General features: G+C 48.1%; 1 protein-coding gene across 8 annotated transcripts in view; it reads right to left on the bottom strand.

Annotated features, from left to right (window-relative positions):
* The window catches only part of PRKN (parkin RBR E3 ubiquitin protein ligase), a 1,234,790-nt gene that overhangs the window by 2,571 nt on the left and 1,206,007 nt on the right, over positions 1–26,212 (bottom strand). For 4 of the 8 annotated variants that reach the window (XM_024996688.2, XM_024996686.2, XM_024996687.2 and 1 more), the window contains one exon: positions 45–6,866. In XM_024996688.2, coding sequence (XP_024852456.1) covers positions 6,552–6,866 — 315 coding nt within the window. In that variant the 3' untranslated portion in view covers positions 45–6,551. Of the gene's footprint in view, positions 1–43; positions 6,867–26,212 lie in introns of those variants that run through there. The other 4 variants (XM_024996692.2, XM_024996689.2, XM_024996685.2 and 1 more) reach the window with 3 other exon arrangements.

Consider the following 26,212-nt stretch of genomic DNA (forward strand, 5'->3'; position numbering starts at 1 on the left):
GGCAGAGAGGGGACACGGATGAGCGCCTGGGCGACACTCCCACACCCGCCCGCGTGCCCACAGACGACTTTCCCGTGGAATTACCGCAAGCAACGGAAGGGCAGAGTCTGAACGGAAGAAAACAAATGCTGAAATTCTGACCTTCATGAAGAAGGGAGTGAATAACCTATATGGGAGAAGAATCTGGAGAAGACGGGTTCAATTAGCCCCTGAAACTAACCCAACACTGTAAATGAATTATGCGCCAATACAATTTTTTTTTTTTTTTAAATGAAGTCTTTCCTGATTGTCCAGTGGCTAAGATTCCATGCTTCCCAATGGAGGGAGCCTGGGTTCCCATCCTTGGTCAGGGAACCAGATCCCACACGCCAGGACTAAAATTCCCGTGTGTTGCAACTGAGACCCAGCACAGCCAAAATAAAGATAAATGAATGTTTTTTAAGAAATGATTGAGATCGAAGCATGCCACTTTCATCGAGGACAAACTTTATTTGTAAATCTGAGTTTACTGACTTCTCTTGAGATGGGTTTTAAAGACAAATGCTTTGTGTTTCACAGCCAGGGGTCAATTCCTTAATTAAATATATAGTAAATTTAAAATTTTAAGTGTACAATAATGTATTTAGCAATTTAATATATAATAATGTTAATATATACCATGAGTAATTTTTATCACCTCTTCAGTGTTACTTGGCTTGAAAAAATTCATAATACAGGAGTTGGGACAGTTGTTTTAAAAGCATTTAATATTGAATATGATCCTTCGTGCTATTCAAAATTTTATTTAAGATGAAGATTGTTGTTGTTCAGTCGCTAAGTTGTGTCTGACTCTCTGTGACCCCATAGACTGCAGCATGCCAGGCTTCCCTGTCCTTCACTATCTCCCAGAGTTTGCTCAATGTCATGCCCATTGAGTCAGTGATGCCATCCAACCACCTCATCCTTTATCACCCCCTTCTCCTGCTGCCCTCAATCTTTCCCAGCCTCAGGGTCTTTTCCAATGAGTTGGCTCTTCCCATCACGTGGCCAAAGTATTGGAGCTTCAGCTTCAGCATCAGTCCTTCCAATGAATATTCAGGGTTGATTTCCCTTAGGATTGACTGGTTTGATCTCCTTGCAGTCCAAGGGACTCTCAAGAGTCTTCTCTAACCCCACAGTTTGAAAGCGTCAATTCTTTGGCACTCAGCCTTCTTTATAGCCCAGCTCTCACATCCATACATGACTACTGGAGAAACCATAGCTTTGACTATATGAACTTCTATCAGGAAAGTGATGTCTCTGCTTTTTAATATGCTGTCTAGGTTGGTCATAGCTTTTCTTCCAAGGAGCAAGCATCTTGTAATTTCATGGCTGCAGTCACCATCTGCAGTGATTTTGGAGCCCAAGAAAACAAAGTCTGACACTGTTTTCACTTTTCCCCCATCTATTTGTCATGAAGTGATGGGACCAGATGCCATGATCTTAGCTTTTTGAATGCTGAGTTTTAAGCCAGCTTTTTTACTCTCCTTTTTCACCCTCATCAAGAGGCTCTTTAGTTCCCCCTTCATTTTCTGCCATTAGAGTGGTATCACCTGCATATCTGAGCTTGTTGCTGTTTCTCCCGGCAGGCTTGACTCCAGCCTGTGCTTCCTGCAGCCCGGCATTTCGCATGATGGACTTTGCATTGCAGGTGGAGTCGTTACCACCCGAGTCACCAGGGAAATGCCAAGATCAGGGCAGCGAGAAACTAGTGAATAATGGCAGGTGCTCTGCATCTGTTACGTCATTGCTCCTCAGAGCACCTCGTGAGACTAAGGGGATTGCCTGGGTGCAGAATTTTCTCAAGGTTGAGTACTTTTAAGTGTATAGGCAGGGCTTCTCTGGTGGCTCAGTGGTAAAGAATCTGCCTGCCAGTGCAGAAGACATGGTTTCGATTCCTGATCCAGGAAGACCCCACATGCCACGGAGCAACTAAGCCCGTGTGACACACTACTGATTGAACCTGTGCTCTGTTGTCCACGAGCCGCGACGTGTGAAGCCCATGTGTCCTGGAGCCGGGGCTCTGCAACAGGGAAAGCCATGGTGGTGAGAAGCCCCTCAACTAGAGAGGAGCCCCGCTCTTGGCAACTAGAGAAAAGAATGGCTGCAGCAAGGAAGACCCAACACAGCCAAAAATAAATAAACAGTGTGAAGCCAGAGGTTTAGCCAAGATCTGCGTGATTTCAACGTTCTTTCATTCAGGAAGCAGGGCCTTTCCAGTACGAAATGAAAAGTCCCTTATTCGGGGACTTATTTTGGGATTTCCCCACCTCCCCAATTTGTTAACTGCATTCTCTATTTGCTTCTGGGGATCAGACAGCAAGTCTGCTGTGACGTGAAGGGAAAGTTATTTGTATAAAATTGTATGTAGAGAACTGTTTGTGAGCGAATCTCCCAGACAATCCAGGCAGACATGGTTTCTTTGCTTGAATCTCACTTAGCATCGAATGCACTCCATTATTCAATTTTACCAATTATCTTGTTAAGCCATTTTTTTTCCTTGCCAAATTTTCCAAATAATTGCTTCAGGGCTGTCTCGTTTTTATATTAAAAGCTTGGCATGAGAACTTGCACTAATATAAAATATTTATGAATATGTAACTAAAGGCATTTGTTTCAGGCTAACTGAAGGGTATTTAAAATCCCATACTTTTCTGCTTCTTTTTGGTTTGCTTTAAAGGGCATTTAAGCATTTACATATGTGGAAAATAAAGGGAAAAACTCATTGTGATACTTTTAATATTTTCCAATTAGGATTACACAATTACAGGGTTGAGTATTTTCAACACATACTTACTGACTGTACACTTAGGATTTCAATAATTTAATAGTGTAATACTGTATAATCACTTAAATTTTTCTGGAATATCATAGAGAATGCTTAAGCAATGCATTCAAATTAGCTGAATATTAAAGGGAGGCTGAATGAAAGCTTGAGAATTTTTCCTATCACACTAAAATCTTAATGGATCTTGAGCACTAGCATTAACAAGTGAGATTTTATTATAGAAACTGGACTCACAGTGGCATAGCAGAATAAGAAAAAAAGGAAATAGCAGGAATGAAGACGATCATTTTGTTAACTCTCTTTTCTTCCTGGTATGTAATACAGAAGGAGTATTTTAGACCCCATAAAATGGAGAAATGTCAGGGACTCCAACTCTAAAAATCTCGCCAGCTTAAAAGTAAATGTCGCTCAGTCATGTCCACCTCTTTGTGACCCCATGGACTGTAGCTTCCGTCCCTGGGATTTTCCAGGCAAGAATACTGGAGTGGGTTGCCATTTCCTTCTCCAGGAGATCTTCCCAACCCAGGGATTGAACCCAGGTCTCCCGCATTGTAGGCAGACACTTTACTGTCTGAGCCACCGGGGAAGTTCCTGGTGTCACACTGATTTATGGATATTTGGATGGAGAAAATCTGGTTTTCTTCTTAGAGAACTCTGTCTCCTGACCGATGCTCAAACCATGGAAAGCCCAGACTGTGCAGAGCCAACACCATGGCCTGGGCTGGACACTCTGCCATCAGATTTAATGAGAGAGCTGAAGTTCTGGAACAAGCCGAAGGCAGATTTAATGGGCAACAGACACTTATTGATCAGGGAATGGAACCAGGATCTCACTGGTTTGAGACGGAACTGGTAGAAGTGAAGGAAGAATTTCCAGAGGTTGAAGGGTGTTATGGGAGCAAGCGCAAGGTTTAGCCTGCGTTTAAAATGGTGAGAATTCTCATGATCATGACAGCTTTGCTGAAGGTAGAACTACTCTTTAGGAATTCAGTTAAATATGAAACATTTAGGTGGAAAACTACCGTGAAACTAGCTTTTAAAAAAAATACTAGTTTTATATAACTTTCAGTGTTAGAAATACGTGATCATTTATCCCACTGATTAGGGTGAGTATTTAGAATATTACAGATTGTCTCTCCCTTTCCACTGTTATATGAAATGTTTTCTCTTTTTTCTTTACTTTTTAATACTTGAATGAAAGATTCTTTACATTCTATGAAGTAAAGTCGCTCAGTCGTGTCCGACTCTTTGCAACCCCATGGACTGTAGCCTACAACGCTCCTCCGTCCATGGGATTATCCAGGCAGGAGTACTGGAGTGGGTTGCCATTTCCTTCTCCAGAGAATCTTCCCAACCCAGGGATCGAACCTGGGTCTCCTGCATTGTAGGCAGATGCTTTACCATCTGAGCCACAAACTAGCTTTTCTAATAGAGCCTAGGTTTGTTTAGGCTGTAGTGATAGCCTTTAGAACAGTTTAGACTATCATGAACTAGCTGAAAGGTTCAGCTTTTCAGTTCATAGGTTAAAAATCTATAGGTGTGACCTCTAAGCCAGTGGGAGAATCAGGTTTCCTTGAAATTAAATCCAGTTCTGCTTAATCTCAGTCTCTTAGATTTTCTGCCCTGGCCTGACTCTTTCTAAACATAGTCATGCATCTCCAGTTGATTCAAACAGAATTTTGAGAAGACATAAACCTCTCCCTTCATCCTTCAGGATCACACTCTACACAAAATTGCAAAGAAGCATTTTTAGCTCAACGATACGTTCTGTGCACTTTTTGTTTTTTAAATATATATATCTCTGCCTTGTTCTTTGAAAGCTTGCCTGTCCCTGCGGCACTAAAGAACACTCACACGTGCCCCAGGTTTTCACTGTTATTGACTCTGAGAATACTCTGTAACACGTGGCCCCGGACCTTGTGCCAGCGATCAGGATTCCAAAGGACAGATTTGTGTGTACGGTGAGGATCTTGGATATGCTGTGCTGGTAACGTGAACACACGTTCTGTGAACGTTAAAAGCGGTTGTAGAACATTAAAAAAAAAAGCCTACAGGTGAAACATCAGTGCTTTCCATGTACACGGTACGTCACAGTATTTCGTAGAAAGAACCAGATTAGGAAATGTTGCTGCTCAGGAAGCACTTGACGCCTTCGATTCCATCTTCTGGGGGGTGCAGGTGTGGTCTGATTCAAGGCGGATCTGAGCCCGTGGGTTCTCGGCCTCAGGCCCTCGAGTGGCGCCCTGCCTTAGAGAACCGAGTCCAAGCCCCTCGGGTCACGCAGGGCCCTACACCGCGCCCACTCGCTTCAGCCGAGGCTCCTCGTCCTCACCCAGGAACGAGCTGGGCTTCTTGCACGCGCTGTGTGGACGGGTCACACTTGCTGCCTTTGCACCTGCCGGCTGCCTGGAGGCTTGCCTGCCTCGTGACACCGATTCTCATTCTGGGCTCAGGCATCATCTCCACCAGGAAGCCGTCTCTTGACCCCAGGGTCTTTCTCCAGCTCATTTTCTCTACCGTATTTTAGAAAAGCATCTATGTATGTGTCTTTCTCCTTTCCTAGCTCCTTTTACATTCACCAGGGTATTTATTTATCAGGTGCCCTTCTGGGCTCCAGGGGATAGACAGCCAGGGTTCCTGACCTTTGAAAATAGCAGAGTGGGTCTCTTACTGTTGAATCTGCATCCTTTAAGGACCCACGAGACAGAACACTGGCCCATGCTTCTCAGCGCTGTGCCTCCTCTCTGGTGAAAGGGCCTGGGCTGCTTTCTTAACCCTGCTCAGCCCGTGAGGACCAGGGAGGCTCTTTCCTCTGATTCTGGTGTTGTCTTCTCTTTACAGGTCCGGGCCAGGCCGCTGCAGGCCCAGGAACATTCCAGATCATGAAGGCATAACGATGACTCAGTGGATACATTCTAGGGACTTAACCTGTGGTGCTCTCACATTTGTCTTCGGTTGGTGCTGTTCAGTTGCTCAGGCTTGTCCAACCCTCTGCCACCCCATGGACGGCAGCACGCCAGGCTTCCCTGTCTCTCACCATCTCCCAGAGTGTGCTCAGATTCATATCCATCACGTCGGCAATGCCATCCAACCATCTCATCCTCTGTCGTCCCCTTCTCCTCCTGCCCTCAATCTTTCTCAGCATCAGGGTCTTTTCCAATGAGTCAGCTTGTCACATCAGGTGGCCAAAGGACTGGAGCTTCAGTTTCAGCACCAGTCTTTCCAGTGAACATTCAGGACTGATCTCCTTTAGGATGGACTGGTTGTATCTCCTTGCAGTCCGAAGGACTCTGAAGAGTCTTCTCCAGCCACACAAAAGACTTTCCATATAGTCCTTAGCAGAGGAAAGAGTGGCTGCAGGGCCCACCCTGGGGCTGCAGGTGGGGTTTCACTCACCACAGGCCAGCTCTCAGCCCCAGCCGATGAGTATCTCAGTATCAGAGCGCTCCAGGGAGACGGCAGACTGGGGAGTTTCCTGTGAGTGTCAGTCACTTAGTCATGTCCTGCTCTCTGTGACCCTGTGGGCTGTATTCCGCCAGGCTCCTCTGTCCATGGGATTCTCCAGGCCAGGATACTGGAGTGGGTTGCCATTCCCTTCTCCAGGAGAGTTCGATATGTTAATAGTAAGTAACATAAGGGCGGTTCGTGTTTCTTGAGCGCTGTCTCTATACCAGGCGCGGGGAAGCATTTGCCATCCGTCCTGCACCTAATCCTACGGTGGCTGTGCAGCTTCTGTTTAGCATCTCTATTTTACAGACGAGGACTTGCGGTTCAGGAGGTTAAGAAGCTTGACGTGGGTGCTGAGATTCAAACCCTGGCCAGATGGCCCCAAAGCCCCAGCGCTGAGCTCCCCAGCTAGGAAGCCCTTGTAGATCCCGACTTCTCTGCCGCCCTCCGAGGACAGCCCACCGCAGCCGCGCTCTTCGGTCAGCCCAGACTCACCGTTTTTTTCTACCGGCACGTGGCAGCGGGGACAGGGCTTGGTGGTCTTCTTGATTGTTTCTTTGGAGGCTTCCTCCCACCGGGCCTGCTCTGCCGCCTTCTCATTGACTCTGTAGGCCTGGGGAGAGAAGACAGAGGGAAGAGACAGTCAGATCTGCATAGTGGGCTGGACAAGGGTTCCTTGAAACACTGTCCTGGAAATTCTTAGACATGGAGGTGCCTTCAGGCAAGAAGCTCAGAGGGAAACTCTCTTGACAAGTGATGGACAGGCCCCGACACAGTTTTCTTGGCATGTGGCCTGTGCTTACAAGGCAAGAAAAGACCATGTGGCTTTGTGGTTTGAGCTCCTCCTTTGTGCTGTTTTGACTACTAGTGATAAATAACATCTCTCGGGTGCTGATTACGTGGGCAGGGTGAGACAGGCTCTGAAACCCTTCTCGTTAGGTGTTTCCTCAGGTGTGTGCATTGGGTTTAATTTTACATCGAGGATTAGACAAGTTAAACCACTGCCTGAAGCCGGTAAGTAGGAGAGTCTTTGTGACTCCAAAATCTTCGCTTTTCAGCTTTCTTCAACGTCTTACTATCTTGCATTCCTGCACCCGGACAGGAATGTGGTCACCGATGAGACGGGGCAGGAAGAGGGAGGTGAAGCTGATGTGACAGAGCAAGGAACAGCCAGAGGTCAAGATGGGGCCTTGGAGCCAGCTGCCTGAGTTCAAATCCCTACGCGGGTAGGCGGGTTTGGGAACACTGCAGAACTCCCTGAAAGTTCCCATCTCAGATGGAAATCGACCTCTCCAGTGCACTGTACTGAGGATCGAGTGGGTCAATGTCTTTAAAGAAGCAAAAAAACAAGTGTCTGACACCCGTTAAGTGATGCTATGAATGACCTGGGCATCTACAACAAGCGCTCAGAAATATTTGCTAATGTCATTCACGTCAGAGGAATGACTTATCCCTGACTCAGACCACAGAAAGGAGGAGGGATTTCAAGGGCGCCACTGCAGATATTCTGTTCAGACACTACAATCTCTTCACTTACTTCAATGCTGAGTGACACGTGCAACGAAAGAGTTGGGACGTTTTTGGATTCAGTACAAGAACTCTGTGGTCTAGAAATATATTTCAAATGGTAATCCAAACAGAACCCCTCCATCTTGGCCTCTACGGAATTTAAAAATTTTCTTCTATGCTTTAAAATTAATACAAACATGCAAGTCATTTTATTAATCTGTGATGACTCTTAAAACATTCCCAGGCCTATTTGTAGGTTGCCTGTGTGCTAGGTTGCTTTAGTGGCACCTGACTGTTTGCAGACTTGTGGACTGTAGCTTGTCGGGCTCCTCTGTCCCTGGGATTCCCCAGGCAAGAATACTGGAGTGGGTTGCTATGCCCTCCTCGAGGGGATCTTCCCGATCAAGGGATCAAACCCATGTCTCTTATATCTCCTGCACTGGGAGGTGGGAAGCCCATTTTTAGATTAAGACACTACTAAAAATGACGAAGATCATGGCATCTGGTCCCACCACTTCATGGGAAATAGATGGGGAAACAGTGGAAACAGTGTCAGACTTTATTTTTCTGGGCTCCAAAATCACTGCAGATGGTGACTGCAGCCATGAAATTAAAAGATGCTTACTCCTTGGAAGGAAAGTTATGACCAACCTAGATAGCATATTCAAAAGCAGAGATATTACTTTGCCAACAAAGGTTCATCTAGTCAAGGCTATGGTTTTTCCTGTGGTCATGTATGGATGTGAGAGTTGGACTGTGAAGAAGGCTGAGAGCCGAAAAATTGATGCTTTTGAACTGTGGTGTTGGAGAAGAGAGAGAGTCTTGAGAGACTCCTTGAGAGTCCCTTGGACTGCAAGGAGATCCAACCAGTCCATTCTGAAGGAGATCGGCCCTGGGATTTCTTTGGAGGGAATGATGCTGAAGCCGAAACTCCAGTACTTTGGCCACCTCATGCGAAGAGTTGACTCATTGGAAAAGACTCTGATGCTGGGAGGGATTGGGGGCAGGAGGAGAAGGGGACGACAGAGGATGAGATGGCTGGATGGCATCACTGACTCGATGGACGTGAGTCTGAGTGAACTCTGGGAGTTGGTGATGGACAGGGAGGCCTGGCGTGCTGCGATTCATGGGGTCGCAAAGAGTTGGACACGACTGAGCAACTGAACTGAACTGAACTGAAAAATGACTTAAATATAAGTTAGTAAAGAAACCGTATAATACAAAATGCTCTAACACTCCGATATTACTCTAATAATAATATTGATAAAGCTTTATAAATTTACAGCACATTATTTTTTTGCACTTTGATTTCCCTTATTCCAGTGGATCCTCATGGTAACCTGGAGAAGACAGGCAGATATCAAACCAAGGAAGCTTCTGAGTAGTAAAAAAGCCAAGGGCCGGGTGTCAGGATGCTCACCTTGTATAAAACAGTACCAGGGTGGACTGAATGCAAAGATTTGGGAAACCTGGAGGACGGAAACCCAAACCAGAGATTCTCTGGCCCAGAGCCTTGCGCTTTGAGGATCAAACTCCGCCCAGCACCGCTGCCTCTTAGCGGGTTTTCTACATGGTGAGAGTGAAGACAGTGAAGGCCGGAGGTGGGGAGGGCTGTGGTCAGCAATGTCTGCCTCAGTGAGTACAGCAGCTGCCCCCTGAAACCACCGTGCAGGGAGGGACCTAGGTCAGGCACGGAACCCGGCGAGTGTCCTTCACCCCAGATACCAATCCAACTGGTATCGTGTCATCATCAGAGTCTACGTATTTTTGAAATATTTGAGTTTTCAGTCTTTTAAGAATGAAGTACTGGGAAGCAAATGGGCTTCCCTGGTAGTTCAGTAGTAAAGAATCAGCATGCCAAGCAGGAGTCACAGATTCATTCCCTGGATCAGGAAAATCCCCTGGAGAAGGAATTGGCAACCCGCTCCAGTACTCTTGCCTGGAGAATCCCATGTACAGAGGAGCCTGGCGGGCTACAGCCCATGGGGTCGTAAAGAGTGGGATATGACTCAGCGACTTAACAGTAAGCACACTTAGGAGGGAAATACCTGTCTTTACATCTCAGATGCAGCATTTCATGGTTTCATGGTAATGAGTATTTATATTTCTGTTACTTCCAACAGAAAGTGAGTTCATCCAAGGCCAAGGTCAGGGCTGTGTCTCCCTCATCTCTCCAGTGTCTGTCTGGCATAGTGGCCTGCACCCAGTGGGCACTCAGTACATTTTAGCTGAGTCAATGGACAAATGACACACCCCATGAAGGTGCCAACCTGACAGTCATCCGGAATCAAGCCCTGTGAGCCAAGAAGGGCATCTCCCCGATGGTGGTCATCGAGGTGAAACCAATTCCTTCCTCTTAATTGGCCCTTCTCTTCACAAAGGTAAACGTCCTTTATAACTCAGAGGGTGTCACGTGATTTCGAACACTTAGTTAGAATAAAGCGGACTCAGTATAACACAAAGAAGCAACCGCAGGACACAGAGGACTTCCTTTGGCTCTGGGACAATGTAAAGACTATTCCTGGCCGACAGCCCAGTGATAAAGCTGTGATGAATGAGAATGTCACAAGATTTAATAAGTAGGTTTGTATCTCCAGTATATGTCTTTCCTGACCCTATGTCCCTAGCTTCTTTTTTTTTTTTTTTTCTGTTAAGGTCCAGGAGCTTGTAATACTGTAGTGATGGTTTAAAATTGCTTACTAGGGACATAAAGATCAGAGAAATTTATGTTACTGACCGAAGACTAATTGGAAAATGCCGCTTTTCAGCAATCTGGTGCCTGCATGCTGAAGGCGGTTGCTCCCAGGTGTAAATACCTGAAGATGCTGGATGAATAAGTAGGAAAGCAACAGACGTCTTTGCTAAGTAAATGGTTGACTTGATGGGAACGTCAGGAAAATCCCTGAAGCTCAGGATGATAAAGAGAAAATTCTGCTGGTTTAGGGAGGGAGGAATCTGATGTTAGCATTGGGGCGGTTTTCCTAATCCCAGGGTGCCCAGGGCTTGGTCTTTACAAGCAGAGGTGGAACCTGGTCCAGAGCCAAGGTGGAAGGTGGATCTTCCCATTACTTGGCTTACAGACACGCATACACACCTCATGCACAGAAATCTGTGAAAAGAATTCATACCACCTGATTAAGCCTTAAAAGAGCCTCATGCCAAAAAGTTGATTTGACAGTATAGCCATGAACCTAGCTGAAGCAAAAATATTTTCTGTAGAGTAATGCTCTTAAAAAAGCCAAACCTCAAAAACAAACAAACAAACAAAAAACACAAATAACACTCCAAGAAACCTGGGATCACAAGTTTAAAAAAGTCAGCAAATACAGGAGAAAACAAGCTGCCATGAGAGAAAGTGGCAGAGACGCAACACAGCAGACCCCGACCCGCAAAGGCCGTGGGCGCCGGGACGGCCGGGCGGGACGCAGAATACAGACACTCAGCAAGACGAGTGAGCTGACTTACAAAGGAGAAGCAGACTCAGGGACACAGAGAACAAACCTACGGTTACCACTGGGGAAAGAGGGGTGGGGAGGGACTCACAGATACGCCTACCGTATATAAAATAGATAACAGAGATTTACTGTATAACACAGAGAACTATATTAATCTCTTATAATAACCTAAATGGAAAAGAATCTGAAAAAGAATATGTATCTATACACACACACACACACACACACACACACACACACACACACACACACATATGTATTGAAGGATTCCCCCGTGGCTCGATGGTAAAGAATCCACTGGCCAATCCCCCTGCCAGCGCAGGACATGCAGGAGACACAGGCTTTATCCCTGGGTTGGGAAGATCCCCTGGAAGAGGGCACAGCAACCCACTCCAGTATTCTTGCCTGGGAAAGCCCATGGACAGAGGAGCCTGGAGGGCTGGAGTCACAAGAACCAGACGTGGCTGAGAGACTGACCACACAATTGATATACGCATCACTCAATCATTTTGCTGCACACCTGAAACTAACACAATATTATAAATCAACTGTAGTTTAAAAATCACTGCAGATGGTGACTGCAGCCATGAAATCAAAAGACGCTTACTCTTTGGAAGAAAAGTTATGACCGACCTAGACAGCATGTTAAAAAGTAGAGCCATTACTTTGCCAACAAAGGTCCGTCTAGTCAAAGCTATGGTTTTTCCAGTGGTCGTGTATGAATGTGAGAGTTGGACCATAAAGAAAGCTGGGCTCAGATATACATATATATTCTTTCCATACTCTTTTCCATTACAGTTTAACACCAGATATTGAATATAGTTCCCTGTGCTAAACAGTAGGAGCTTGTTGCTTTTGCTTTTTAATATTTAGACCTGGTATGCGGCCAGTGCTTTTAAATTTCATTTGTTATCTTTATTTTGGCTGCACTGGGTCTGCATCGCTTTCCACGGGCTTGGTCGCCCTGTGGCAGGTGGGATCTTAGTTTTTGCACCAAGGATTCGACCCAGGTTCCCGGCATTGGAAGGCAGATTCTAAACCACTGGACCACCAGGGTAGTTGAAGGAGAACGTTGCTGTTTATCCAACAAGGTCGGATAAACTATTATTCTCTGTATAATAGTTTGCATTTGCTCTGTGCTCAGATGCTCAGTCGTGTCTGACTCTTTGTGATCTCATGGACTGTAGCCGCCAGGCTCCTCTGTCCATGGGATTCTCCAGGCAGGAATACTGGAGTGGGTTTTGCCATTTCCTTCTCCAAGGGATCTTCCTGACTCAGGGATTGAACCCGGGTCTCTTGCACTGCAGGCAGATTCTTTAACAACTGAGCCACCTGGGAAGCCCTTTCCTGTGATGTGACAAATAGCAAAGAGGACTCAGGGCTGAAGGCTGTGGCAAGGTCACAGAGTGGTTCTAAAGGCTGAGGCCGCGGGCTGGACGTCAGCTCCTCGGAGCCCAGCGGCGCCTCCCGCCCCCACCCCCTTGCTTCTGCCTGACCTGCTGCAACTGTTCTCAAGGGGACGTGGATGAGGCCACGACTGTCAGAGCCGAGGCTGGCTTTTCCTTGTCCTTTTCATCTCTGCTTGTCTCACTGCCCAGCCCGCTCCCCCGGCTGCTGGCTGCCTTCCTCGTTGGGAGAACAGAGCCCCCGAGAGCACCACAATCCCCTCGGGGGCCTCCATGCCCATGTCAACATCATTCTTGCTTCTCTTGCTTCACCCAACTGGATCCACTGGAAGCAGGACAGTCAGGGGCCACCTCACTGCTGCGGGCCCACCTGACGTCGGGGAGCCAAGAAGCAAGCGCTGGGTCATCCTTCTAGTGGGTTCTCTGTGTCCAGGCGAACCGGGGGAAAAGTGCTGTCACCGAGCCTCTCCACCGACACCTTTCTCAGCATCCTTTATGAGCATCCTTGGTACCGATGTCCTAATCCTTCTGCAATGATCGCAAGCAGTGGTCGGGTGTACCCACTGCTATGGGATCACTGAGGGATTTAAAAAACACACATGCACACCTTTGCTTGTGCTCACAACCTGGAGATGTGGATTCAGTAGCTCTAGGGTGGAGTCCAGAAATGTGACTGGTTGAGGGTGGGGTGGGGACTTCCGTGGTGGCCCAGTAGTTAAGAATCTGTCTTGCAACGCAGGAGATGCGGGTTCAATCCCTGGTTGGGCGGGGGGCCTAAGATCCCATGTGCCGTGGGGCGAGTAAGCCTGAGTGTCCCAACTACTGAGCCTGTGTGCCCTGGAGCCCGTGTGCCACAACTAGAGAGTCCAGGCGCTGCAGCGGAAGGCCTCACATACCACAACTGAGACCCGACGCAGCCAAATAAATAAACATTTATAAAAATGCCCTGGGGGTTCGTGAGGGCACAGGCAGGCTTGGGAAGCACCTCACTTGAGACTAAGAGCCTGTCTAGTTGGATGAACTCACCCTCCCTCATGCTTTTAGGCAACAAGCTGTAAACCAGGGACTTGGCAGTGTGTGCCAGGAGGTGACTCAGCACCATTTTCCTACGTGAGCTTGACTGCGGCTCCCACAGGGCAGTGTGACAGTTAGGTGCACCGCACAGACCCCTGTGCCTGCTTTGTGTTCATCCAGCACTCGGGGAGACCGTGCGTGAGTGCACGTGGGGGGCAGGATGTGTGAGGGTGGGATGGGACGGTCTCTCTTCTTACATGAAAGTGAAAGTGGCTCAGTTGTGTCCGACTCTTTTTGACCCCATAGACTACATAGTCCTTGGAATTCTCCAGGTCAGAATACTGGAGTGGGCAGCCTTTCCCTCCTCCAGGGGATCTTCCCAATCCAGGGATCGAACCCAGGTCACCCGCCTTGTAAGTGGATCCTTTACCAACTGAGCCACCAGGGAAGCCCAAGAACACTGGCGTGGGTAGCCTATCCCTTCTCCAGTGGATCTTGCCCACCCAGGAATCAAACCAGGGCCTCCGGCATTGCAGGTGGATTCTTTACCAACTGAGCTATCAGGGAAACCCCTTTTTTACACAGTCAATGTCTAAAAAATCAGCAGTTTCTTCTAATTCCTATATACCTTCAAAATCCATCTTAGCAAGGTCAACTATTGGCATGATAGACAACCTGTGGCCCAAGCAGTGACCATGGCTTTGTTTGTAGGTGGTGATGGTTAAGTGAACGCTTAGAGCTGCCTGCATCCTGAGAAGTGGTTCAGAGCAGGGCTTAGAGGCATCGATCCCTGGGCTCAAATGCCAGCTTCCTTCTTCGCTTGCCGTGTAAGCGTGGACAGACACCGAGCTCCAGTCTCTGGTCACCTGTGTGAAGGACACAGTTCACACCTCACAGCAGTGGCTGTGAGTCAAGAATATAAGCATGAAGGCTCTTAGCACAGAGCCTGGGGCACCCTGAAGGCATCAACATCACCAACCTCATCTTGTGTTTATAGAGGTGACACCATCAGTCTGTGGGGTTTGTATAAACTGAAAAGACCAATGGAATCTCCTTTGAAAAATGCAGGTAAATCAAGTGCCCTCAGAGAGATTTTAAAATCTGTGCCTAGGAGACACTGTTGATATAGATGCAAGTTAGAGCTACTTGAAAATGCGGAAGCAGTGTCAGATTGCATTGTCTAGGGCTCCAAAATCACTGCGGATGGAGACTGCAGCCACGAAATTAAAAGACGCTTACTCCTTGGAAGAATAGCTACGACGAACTTGCTGCTGCTGCTGCTAAATCACTTCAGTCGTGTTCGACTCTGTGCGACCCATAGACGGCAACCCACCAGGCTTCCCGTCCCTGGGTGTATTAAAAAGCAGAGACATCACTTTGCTGACAAAGGTCTGTGTAGTCAAACCTATGGTTTTTCCAGTAATCATGTATGGATGGATATGAGATTTGGACCATAAAGAAAGCTGAGTGCTGAAGAAATGATGCTTTCAAACTTTGGTGCTGGAGAAGATTCTTGAGAGTCCCTTGGACAGCAAGGAGATCCAACCAGTCAATCCTAAAGGAAATCAGTCCTGAATATTTATTGGAAGGACTGATGCTGAAGCTGAAACTCCAGTACTTTGGCCACCTGATGCGAAGAGCTGACTCGTTGGAAAAGACCCTGATGCTGGGAAAGACTGAAGGCAGGAGGAGAAGGGGAGGACAGATGCTGGATGGCATCACTGACTCAATGGACATGAATTTGAGCAATCTCTGGGAGACAGTGATGGAGAGGGAAGCCTGGTGTGCTGCAGTCTATGAGGCTGCAAAGAGTTGGACATGACCAAGTGGCTGAACACCAGAACAACTTGGGAGATTGTTTGTATGCATGTCATCTTTCCAGCTTTAGGAAACTTATTTGTGACATCTGTTTACCCTGGGGCTTCCTGATGGCCCAGCAGTAAAGGATCCACCTGCCAATGCAGGAGCTGAGGGTTTGATCCCCGGCTCAGGAAGAACCCCTGGAGGATGAAAGGTTGTTGTTGAATCACTCGAATACACCGGGATTCTTGGCCCCCGGAGGAGAAGAATTCAATCCGGGGCCAGAGACGAGGCTTGATTGCTCAGAGCTTTTGTGTAATAAAGTTTTATTAAAGTATAAAGGAGATAGAGAAAGCTTTTGACATAGGCATCAGAAGGGGGCAGAAAGAGTACCCGCTTGCTAGTGTTAACAATGAAGTTATATAATCCAAAGAATATCTGGAGGTTGTAAAGACCTCATCAGACCTACTCCCATAATTTACATTTTAAGATAACATGGTCCTCAGGCAAGATACATCCTTGTAAAGACCAGGTCTACTCCCATAATTAACATTTTAAGATAACAGAAGGTTGAATCCAAAGACTGTCCTTAGGCAGGATACATTATTGTTATATAATCCTAAGGAATGTTTAGAAAGAAAAAAAGTTTGTCCTTTCTTCCTCCTTGAGAATTCCAGACCCCTCTCTCCTTGGGGACCCCTAGATTGCCTATCAACCTGCCTAGGAAATGACTCTCTCATTGAGAGCATGGCAACCCACTCCGGTACTCTTGCCTGGAGTATCCCATGGACGGAGGAACTTGGCAGGCTACGGTCCATGAAGTCACTAAGAGTTGGACACAACTTAGTGACTAAACAACAACAAATATCCTACTTCTAAAAGTCAACTTAAATCTATTTTCCAAAAAGGATCTGATTAGCATTAATTTCTGAAATTAGTTAGCTGAAATCAGATGAGAGTGTTTTCAGGTGAACGCCAACTGTGAAGTGTCGCCTTTATCATCAAAACTGAATGCCCAGATAGCACCCACTTGCCACATCTTTAACTGAAAACTCCTGCCTCTGCAGAGTGGAGGTTCCAGCAGACAAATGTTCTAGTCCAAGAGCACTGCTTGTGAGCAGCGCGCCCCCTGCCGGTGAGTTGGAATATTGCGGTTCCCTTTCAGGCACAAAGATTCTTGGAACTATTAATATTTATTACTCTCTCTTTTTGAACTGTGGTGTTGGAGAAGACTCTTGGGAGTCCCTTGGACTGCAAGGAGATCCAACCAGTCCATCCTAAAGAAGATCAGTCCTGGGTGTTCATTGGAAGGACTGATGTTGAGGCTGAAATTCCAGTACTTTGGCCACCTGATATGAAGAGCTGACTCATTTGAAAAGACCCTGATGCTGGGAAAGACTGAGGGCAGGAGGAGGAGGGGACAACAGAGGATGAGATGGTTGGGTGGCATCACTGACTCAATGGACATGAGTTTGAGTAAACTCCGGGAGTTGGTGATGGACAGGGAGGCCTGGCGTGCTGCAGTCCATGGGGTCGCAAAGAGTCGGACATGACTGAGCGACCGAACTGAACTGAACATTTTTTGGGGGGGATCTATGTATTTATGGGCTTCCCTGGTGGCTCACTGGTGAAGAATTTGCCTACAATACAGGAGAGGCAGGAGACAGGGGTTCGATCCTTGGGTCGGGAAGATCCCTTGGAGGAAGAGATGGCAACCCACTCCAGTATTCTTATCTGGAGATTCCATGGACAGAGGAGCCTGCTGGGCTATGATTCACAGGGTAGCAAAGAGTCAGACACGACTGATGTCACTGAGCAGAGCACAGCAGCTGTGTGTTTACATAGCATTAGTTTATATAATACATATATTTAATCAGTAAATACTGCGAATATATCTATCTCCACATGTATTTAGAAGGAAATCACTTAAGTCCTAGAATGTAATGGAGTGTCAGGCAATGGACAGGGAGAGCTGCCAGGCTATACTCCCAGCGCTCAGCTCCAGACTTCCCAGGTCATGCCGTCAGATTCGGTCTGGAAGGATACTCTTGATGACGACAGTACCAGAGGTGATTTCTGCTCTTGGCGCGATCAGTACAAGGCACCACTGTGGGATTAGATCTTATACAGCCCTGCCTGTCCCAAGGGACCTCGGTCTGCTTCATGGAGTGGAAGGAAGGTAAAAAATGTCTGTGAGCATGCTTTGAGATGGGTGGGGAAAGAGGACAGCCTAAATATTAAGCTGTGAGATAATTAATGAGGGTATCACTTAATGGGAATTTTAAAGTTCTTTGTGTTTCACTAGCCTCACGAATAGGCAAATGGGGGAAGTCTGCAGTCAGGTGGGGAAGGCAACCTGAGCTGGATGTTGGATGATGGAGGTCTCGAGTCCACGGATCGCTCAGGCCGGTCAAGACTAAAATGATCAAGGCAGACAGGAGCTGGAATGTGGAGGCATCCCTGACGCAAAGAGGGAGCTGGAGCAGAGAACAAGCCTGTCCTTTGTGTGAAGTGCAGATATGCTGGTACAAAGCCGACTGTTATTTTTTTTTTTTGGTCGAGCTGGCACAGAAACCCCTTCATTCAGCAAACATGTGGTGGATGCCTGCGATGTGCCAGGCACTGTTCTAGGTACTGGGAATATGTAAACAAAAGAGAATCTGCAGACAACAGACAAAAGAAGTCCCTGCTCTGTAGCGCTGACAAGTCAGCACAGCAGTGGCTCTCAGCCCGTGGGGGCACCTGGAGGGCTTGTTCAAACACCGGTTGCTGTAGACCCCGCCCCCCCTCGCTCAACTCCCACCCCCAAAGCCAGCAGTCTCCTCCCAGTTTCTGGATCACCAGGGTTTTTACAATTCATTTATTTATTTTTTAAAACAGGACTGAATCTGAGCCCCCTGCGTTGGGAGCTCAGAGCCCAGTCACTGGATCATCAGGAAAGTCCCTGGATCCGTAGGTCTCACCATGTTCCTGAGTGATGCCCTAGTAGCTGGTCTGTGGACGACCCTTTGAGACTGGACATCTGCATACACTGCAGTCAGCACAGAGACAAGGAATTGTGTGTGTTTGTGTGCGCGCGTGTGCTCTAGCACAGATTGTCTTGGAAGTGTGCGTCTCATCTCTGCAGCCTGATGTAAACTTGTGGGGGTGTGTGTGTGCTGGGATGAGGATGGATGAGGGAAGAATATCGTGCTTAGTATACACCGTGATTGATCAGGATCCATGCTAGGCACGGTGCGTGCGTTATTCATTAAATCCTTTTGGTTTTACAACATCACGTTACAGATGAGGAAAGCATGTCTTGGAGAGGTGATATAATTCACTTACTGATGACTACAGCTCATGTGTCAGTTGAGGGTTCATTCTCCAAACACACAGAACAATAGGAGATATATATATACACACATATATGTTTATATATATGACTGCAAGGAGATCCAACCAGTCCATCCTAAAGGGAATCAGTCCTGGGTGTTCATTGGAAGGACTGATGTTGAAGCTGAAACTCCAGTACTTTGGTCACCTGATGCGAAGAGCTGACTCATTTGAAAAAGACCCTGATGCTGGGAAAGATTGAGGGCAGAAGGAGAAGGGGATGACAGAGGATGAGATGGCTGGATGGCATCACCGACTCGATGGACATGGGTTTGGGTGGACTCCGGGAGTTGGTGATGGACAGGGAGGCCTGGCATGCTGTGGTTCATGAGGTTGCAAAGAGTTGGACACGACTGAGAGACTGAACTAAACTGATATATATATATATATATATACACACACATGTATATATGTACATGTACACGTGTACATACATATGTATAAAATATGGAGGAATTACTTCAAGGAATTGGCTCATGGGATTGTGGGAGCTGGTTAGTTCAAAATCTGTAGGGGAAGCTGGAAATGCAGGAGGAGTTTCCAAGTTATAATCACAAGGCTGAATTCCTTCTTCTCTGGAAAACCTCAGTCTTTGCTTCATGAACCTTATGACAGGGCTGATCCTAAGGCCTTCGGGTGATTAGATGAGGCCCACCCACATTGTGGGTCATCTATTTGACATGAGTCAGCGAACTCGTGGCAGAGGTTAACCACACCTACAAACTGACTTCCCAGCAGCACGGAGACTGGTGTCTAACAGAACAGCTGTGCAGCATGAGCCAAGCTGACCCCCATCAACCCCTGCAGCTAGTCCCAGTCGACACTCACTCTTAAGACCAGGCCTATTGGACTTCAAAGCCATTCTGCTTGGCCTTGGACTCCTCACAGGACAGGGCTGATCAGATAAGAGAGGTACACTTAATTTCTGCAGAAAGAAATTCAACGTGAACTTGGAAAACAACAGCCATCAGTTTGAATGTGCTGATGCGGGACTTCTCTGGCCGTCCAGTGGTTAAGAATCCGCCTCGCAATGCGGGGCACATGGGTTCAGTCCCCGGTGGGGGACTAAGATCCCACATGCCAGAGGAGCTAAGCCCACACGCCGAAACGAGAGTCCACGCTCTGCAACGACAGGTCCCGAGTGTCCCAACTAAGACCCGACACAGCCAAACAAATATTTTTAAAAAGCACCTGCAACGTGCTGACACTTCATGCATGTTTGGAAGCTGCTTCGTTTGATAAGAGGCGATCAGACAGAGCAGGTGATCCATCTCCTGTCCTGCGGACAATATATACACCCCCCCCCCCCCCCCGCCTTCATCTTTAACCCATCAGTGAATAAAGGGTTCATTACATTGTAGGTAGGACCCGGCTCTCAGTCTTTTAAGTCTGCACTTCACCCAGAAATGCTGCTTCTGTGTCTTGATTCTCCTGCCCTTGTTGTCAGTTGAAAGGGGTGAACCCTTGTGAAGTGAAGGTCACTTCACTTTGGCTACCAGTACTTGCAAAGTATGATTTCCCTTAAGGTTTTGGCGCCACCTGGTGACTGAGAGGAGCTCTGCAGCTATTTCCCGTCTTCTAACTGGAAACCCAGGGAATTGCCAGGCAGAGATGGTGTGTGTGAGGGGGTATGTGTAGTGTGTGTATGTGAGGCATGTGTGTGTGTGTATGTGTGCACATGCTCAGGTGTGCCACCATTTGCTTTTCAATGTTGTGTTTCATTTTTTCTCTCTCTGTGTTCAGCTGCTCAGTCGTGTCCGACTCTTTGCGACCCCAGGGACTGCGGCACGCCAGCCCTCCCTGTCCATCACCAACTCCCGGAGCTTGTTCAAACTCCTGTCCATCGAGTTGGTGATGCCATCCAACCATCTCATCCTCTGTCGTCCCCTTCTCCTCCTGCCCTCAATCTTTCCCAGCATCAGGGTCTTTTCAAATGAGCCAGTTCTTCGCATCAGGTGGCCAAAATGTTGGAGCATCAGCATCAGTCCTTCCAATGAATATTCAGGACTTATTTCCTTGTTGCTCAGTTGTGTCCAACTCTTTGCGACCCCACAGACTGTAGCCGACCAGTCTCCTCTGTCCATGGGAATTTCCAGGTAAGAATACTGGAGTGGGTTGCCATTTCCTACTCCATTCTCTCTCTCTCATGCCTGACCTTTTTTTTAGCATTCAGCCTTAAAAAACTCAAACCTCAAAGTTGTACCATTTTATAGTACAAGGCATAAAATACTTCCCATACATGCTCTTTCTATTATTTATAGCTCAGCAGGCCTTGCTGAGGGGCAGGGGAGGAGAACCCCTGGAAGAATGTGAGTGCCAGGCCTGGAAATCGGGGAACCACAGCCGCTCTGAGCCCCAGCCCAGGGCCGCTTCTGCTCCCCAGAGCCAACGAGTGAAGCGCGTGGGAGACGCGCCGCAGAAGCTCGGGGTTGTCTGCAGCACCTGCGCTGCACCTGTCTGTCGAATGACGGTGCAGACGGACCGCGCGGCTGCAGACAGACCTCACAGCTGCGTTTCAGGGGTTCTGTCATCATCATTAGGTGTCATTAGGCGTCTGCTCATCTTGTAATCAAGCAGGACCCTGTGGGTATCCCTGCCAAGTTTCTGATTAACCTCTTTATCTGAATCTTTATTTCTTTTCTTGTTCAAACCTTTTTCTCCTCAAAATTAAGGAGTATCAAAGGAAAGGGGGGGATTGTAACCGAGCAGGACCCCAGGGGCCCTTTCTTAGACAGGCCCCCATATCCTCCACTCTAACTCCTCTCTGAAGTAGATAACAGTATCTGATGCAAGTTTCTTGAGTTGTTTCCCAGATGTGAAAGTGAAAGTCGCTCAGTTGTGTCGGACTCTTTGAGACCCCCATTGACTGTACAGTCCATGGAATTCTCCAGGCCAGAATACTGGAGAGGGTAGGCTTTCCCTTCTCCAGGGGATCTTTCCAACCCAGGGATTGAACCCAGGTCTCCAGCATTGCAGGCAGATTCTCTCCCAGCTGATCTGTGCAGATGTGAGACGCCCCACCCAAGGGAAGAAGTTAACTATTTTTGGCGACCCTGAGCGCACAGCCCCGGGTCCCCTGGAGCCTGAGGACTGACGGTAACCCCTGCTCCTCGCCCTGTTCTCTCGCCATCAGCCAGTCAGAGAACTGGGCATGAACTGATCACAGACCCCAGGACCCTCTCCTCCTTTTTTAAAAAGTGCTTTGCTGGAACACTTCTGGGAGCTCGACCCGTCTCTGCTGGGCCAAGAGCCACCCGTCTCCTCGCATGCTGTGCCTGCAGGCTGCAGTGTCCTTTGCGACCCCATGGACTCCAGCCCACCAGGCTCCTTTGTCCATAGGATTTTCCAGGCCAGAATACTGGGGTGGGTTGCCATTTCCTTCTCCGGGGGATCTTTCTGAGCCAGGGATGGAACCTGCATCTCCTGTGTCTCCTGCACTGCAGGTGGATTCTTTACCCGCTAAGCCATTCGGGCAGGGGCCTGCAATAAACCGCTCCCTGCTCCCGGCTCCTTTCGGCCTCGCTGTGCGTCAGGCACACGGACTTGTGCTAACAGTCTGCCACCCTTTGCATCCAGAGTCAAGGACTTGAATGAAGTAGCACTGACAAAGCTGCTTTACGTAAACCAACAAGTGATTCAGGAGCTACACTCCCAGAGAACTGTGGACCCAGACCTCCAGGAGTGATCTACCCCCGCCGCCCACCCTGGTCTCCCAATTCCGGGGCTGTCGTTACGTGAACGGCAGTGCACAGCTGGGAGGAAAGCCCGCAGTGAGACGGCAAAGGGCACCCGGGAATCCAGCCTTCTGAGCTGTGGCTGTTCTCAGCTCCTTCTCCAGGGCAGGCACGTCTCTCAGCCTCTGGTTATAGAACTGGGGGTTGAAGTGCAGGGCCCTGAGATGATAAATCTAATCGGTGTCTTTTTCAGCTGAGCATCCCTCTGAGGTGGTCTACTCATCTCTTCCTTGACCCGCCGAGCACCTCTGCTGAGCTGCCCAGAGGGAACCCGTCATCCCTCCCTGAACACCTTGCTTCTGTCCATTGTTTCCATGTAAACTGACAACCATACCCGATGCTGTGCCTCCACCAGGTAGAATCCGGTGGCTCGGGGTCAAAGGTGGGAGCAGGACCGGCCCCTCTTGCCGCAACTCCCAGGGACCCACCTGGGAATCTGTGCTCTGTCTGCGCAGCTCTGAGCCTCACAGGTACAAAGGCTCTGGTTTCCACAGGGAAAAATGTTTCTACTATGAAATACATCACAAATTCTGTTAAACTTGGAGCGCTTCCCTGGCAATCCAGTGGCTAAGACTCCCTGCTCCCCATGCAGGGGGCCAGGGTTCAATTCCTGGTTAGGGAACTAGATCCCACATGCCGAAACTAAGAGCCAGCGCGGTCAAATAAATACATTTTTTTTTAATAAAAGGGACTTTCTTGGCGGTCCAGTGGCTAAGACTCCTTACTCCCAATGCAGGGGGTGGTGTGGGTTCAATCCCTGGTCAGGGGACTAGATCTCATATGCTGCAATGGAAAGATCCTGCGTGCCATAACTAAGATCTGGTGCAGCCAAATAAAGAAACTTTTTTTTTTTTAAGCATTAGGGTTTAAAAAGAAAAAGGGCTCCCTTGGTGGTTCAGTGGTAAAGAATTAGCCTGCCAGTGCAGGAGACATAGATTCAGTCCCTGGTCTGGGAAGATCCCACGTGTCACAGAGCAACAAAGCCCAAGTGCAGCAACTCCTGAGCCTGTGCTCTGGAGCCTGGGAGCTGCAACTCCTGAGCCTGGGATATATATGAAGAATTCTGTTCAACTTGAAGCTGTCTTTATGTTGCTCGCCCAGAGACTGGAGGGCAAGGGGAGGAGCTGCCACTCTGGCAGCATAACGGACTGTCAGGAAGGTTCACAGGAGGAAGGTAAGTAGGGGTCCGCAGCTCCCTGCACTGCAGCTGGTCTGGAGGTGGCGTCTGCTTCACGGCACTCACCCTCAGCCATGCACTCTAGGTCATCCCTGATGGGTCCAAGCCCCTGGCCACCTGCCCTTCTAAAGCACGGCTACTGAGCTTGACCATCTGCTCTCCAGGCTGGGCAGGAGGGCACCAACAGATGGCACGGTGAGTCGCCTAGGCACCCACCTGCTCCTCTTCCCTCCGTTATGGCTGCAGCCCTGCCTCTTCCTGACGGTCAGGGAGGATTTTTACTCTGTTTCATCCTTTACCCTTCCACTACGCCTCTGATTGGATGAATTCCACTGACCGGTCTTTGACTTTGCTTTATCCTTTCTCCTGCTTGATCTAGTCTGCGTTCGAAACTTTCGATCGCAAATTTCTGTTCAGTTACTGTATTCTCCAGCTCTGTGATTTCTGGTTGGTACTTTTTAATAGTTTCTCTTTGTTGAAATCATATACGCATTGCTTGTATATGCACCTTGTATCGTTCTACCGACCTCAGTGAATGTCTGCATGACTGTTACCCCAAGGGTGGATTGTAGTCGTGCTGAGACCCTGGCCAGAACAACTATTTCCCTGGCCATGAGGTGTGTTGGCCACATAGCTCTCGGTGATAGACTCCAACCAGGAATTGCCCTCAGCTGAAAGAAGTGGCTTCCTCCCCCGTGTCACGTGCGTTCCCTGCTGGGTCGGGGGTCCACAGACAAAGGCGGGTCTGTGCTTGGGGGAGTGCATTCCTGCTGCCCGCCCTCCTTGATGCAGAGGAGATCTGAGGGCTCATCCTGGCTCCAGAGCTCCTCACAGGACGGGCTGAACCCCCTGCTGCAACTGAAGCCCCTTCTTCTGCTGCCCTGCGGCTTTCACTCTGCACAGCAAGACCCCCAAGTGCACCCCCCGCCCCAAGCCTGCACCCCCCGACCCCAAGCCTACACTCACATCTCTAGGGGCTCAGCGCTTGCTTCCTGAAAACACGACATGGAGTTTAGACCTAACATTTCCTAATTGATTTTCTGTCTGGTGATACATCTACTGTTGTAAGTGAGGTGCTGAAATTCCCTGCTGCTATCATATGGTTATCTGTTTCTTCCTTCAGCTCCATAAATATTTGTTTTAAATATTTAGGTGCTCCTGTGTGGAGTGAATAAATATTTACTAGCGTTAAAAAATATTTCCTAATGTTATATCTTCGTGATGAACTATCTCTTTTATCATCAACATATTGTGCCCTTTAAACTTATAAAATGTTATATGTCAATATTTCATTTGGGCTTCCCTGGTGGGTCAGACTGTAAATAATCTGCCTGTAATGCAGGAGACCTGGGTTCAATCCCTGGGTTGGGAAGTTTCCCCGGAGTAGGGAACGGCTTACCCACTTCAGTATCCTTGCCTGGAGAATTCCATGGACAGAGGAGCCTGGTGGGCTACAGTCCATGGGGTCGCACAGAGTCGGACACGACTGAGCAACTAAGACTTTCACTTTTCATAATTCATGCATGGTCTATTTCATTAAATAGTGTGCCCCATAAATTTCTTATAGTATCTTTCTTCTGTTTCATCCTTTACCCTTCCAATACGCCTCTGATTGGATGAATTCCACTGACTGGTCTTTGAGTTTGCTTTATCCTTTCTCCTGCTTGATCTAGTCTGCATTCGAAACTTCGGATCGCAAATTTCTGTTCAGTTATTGTATTCTTCAGCTCTGTGATTTCTGGTTGGTGCTTTTTAATAGTTTCTCTTTGTTGAAGTATATATGCACATATATGCATTGCTTGTATATGCACCCTGTACACACATTGCTCTACTGACCTCAGTGAACATGTATGACTGTTACCCTATCAGGAAAATCACTTATCTCCATGAAAATAAGATCTGTTTCTGGAGATGTATCTTGTTCTTTTGTCTGGAACATTTTCCTGTTTCTCTGTTTTTCTGACTCCGTGGGCGTTTCTGTGCCTTAGATGAAACAGACACAGCTCTCAGCTTTGACCGAACGGCCTAGTTCAGGGGCTGAATATTATCAAGCAGACTGGCCTGGGCTACCGGTTGTCTCTCTGCCTTCTGTGATTGTCCAAGCCTCCTCCTTTGTTCTTAGTGGCTCCCGGCAGGTGAGCGTGTGCCAAGACCTGTCACTGTCCCAAAGGGGAGGATGGCACTCAGCCCAGTTGCACTTGGGCCAATTAGAAGTGGATTCTCAGGCAGCAGCTGGGAAAACATGTCATTAGGTCCCTTCCAGGGAGCACCTGCTCCCTCTCTGCTGGGTATGAGTGGGTACTTGCAGGGGACGGTGGCGATGCTCCTGTGCCTACTAAGAACTGTTTCTTTGGGACTTCCCAGGGGGTACAGTGGATAAATAAGACTCCATCTGCCAATGCAAGGGACACGGGTTTGATCCCTGGTCCAGGAAGATGCCACATGCCAAGGAGCAACTAAGCCCTAGCACCACAACAACTGAGCCCGTG

The sequence above is a fragment of the Bos taurus genome, chromosome 9, assembly GCF_002263795.3.
Source record: "Bos taurus isolate L1 Dominette 01449 registration number 42190680 breed Hereford chromosome 9, ARS-UCD2.0, whole genome shotgun sequence".
NCBI classification, from domain to species: Eukaryota; Metazoa; Chordata; class Mammalia; order Artiodactyla; family Bovidae; genus Bos; species Bos taurus.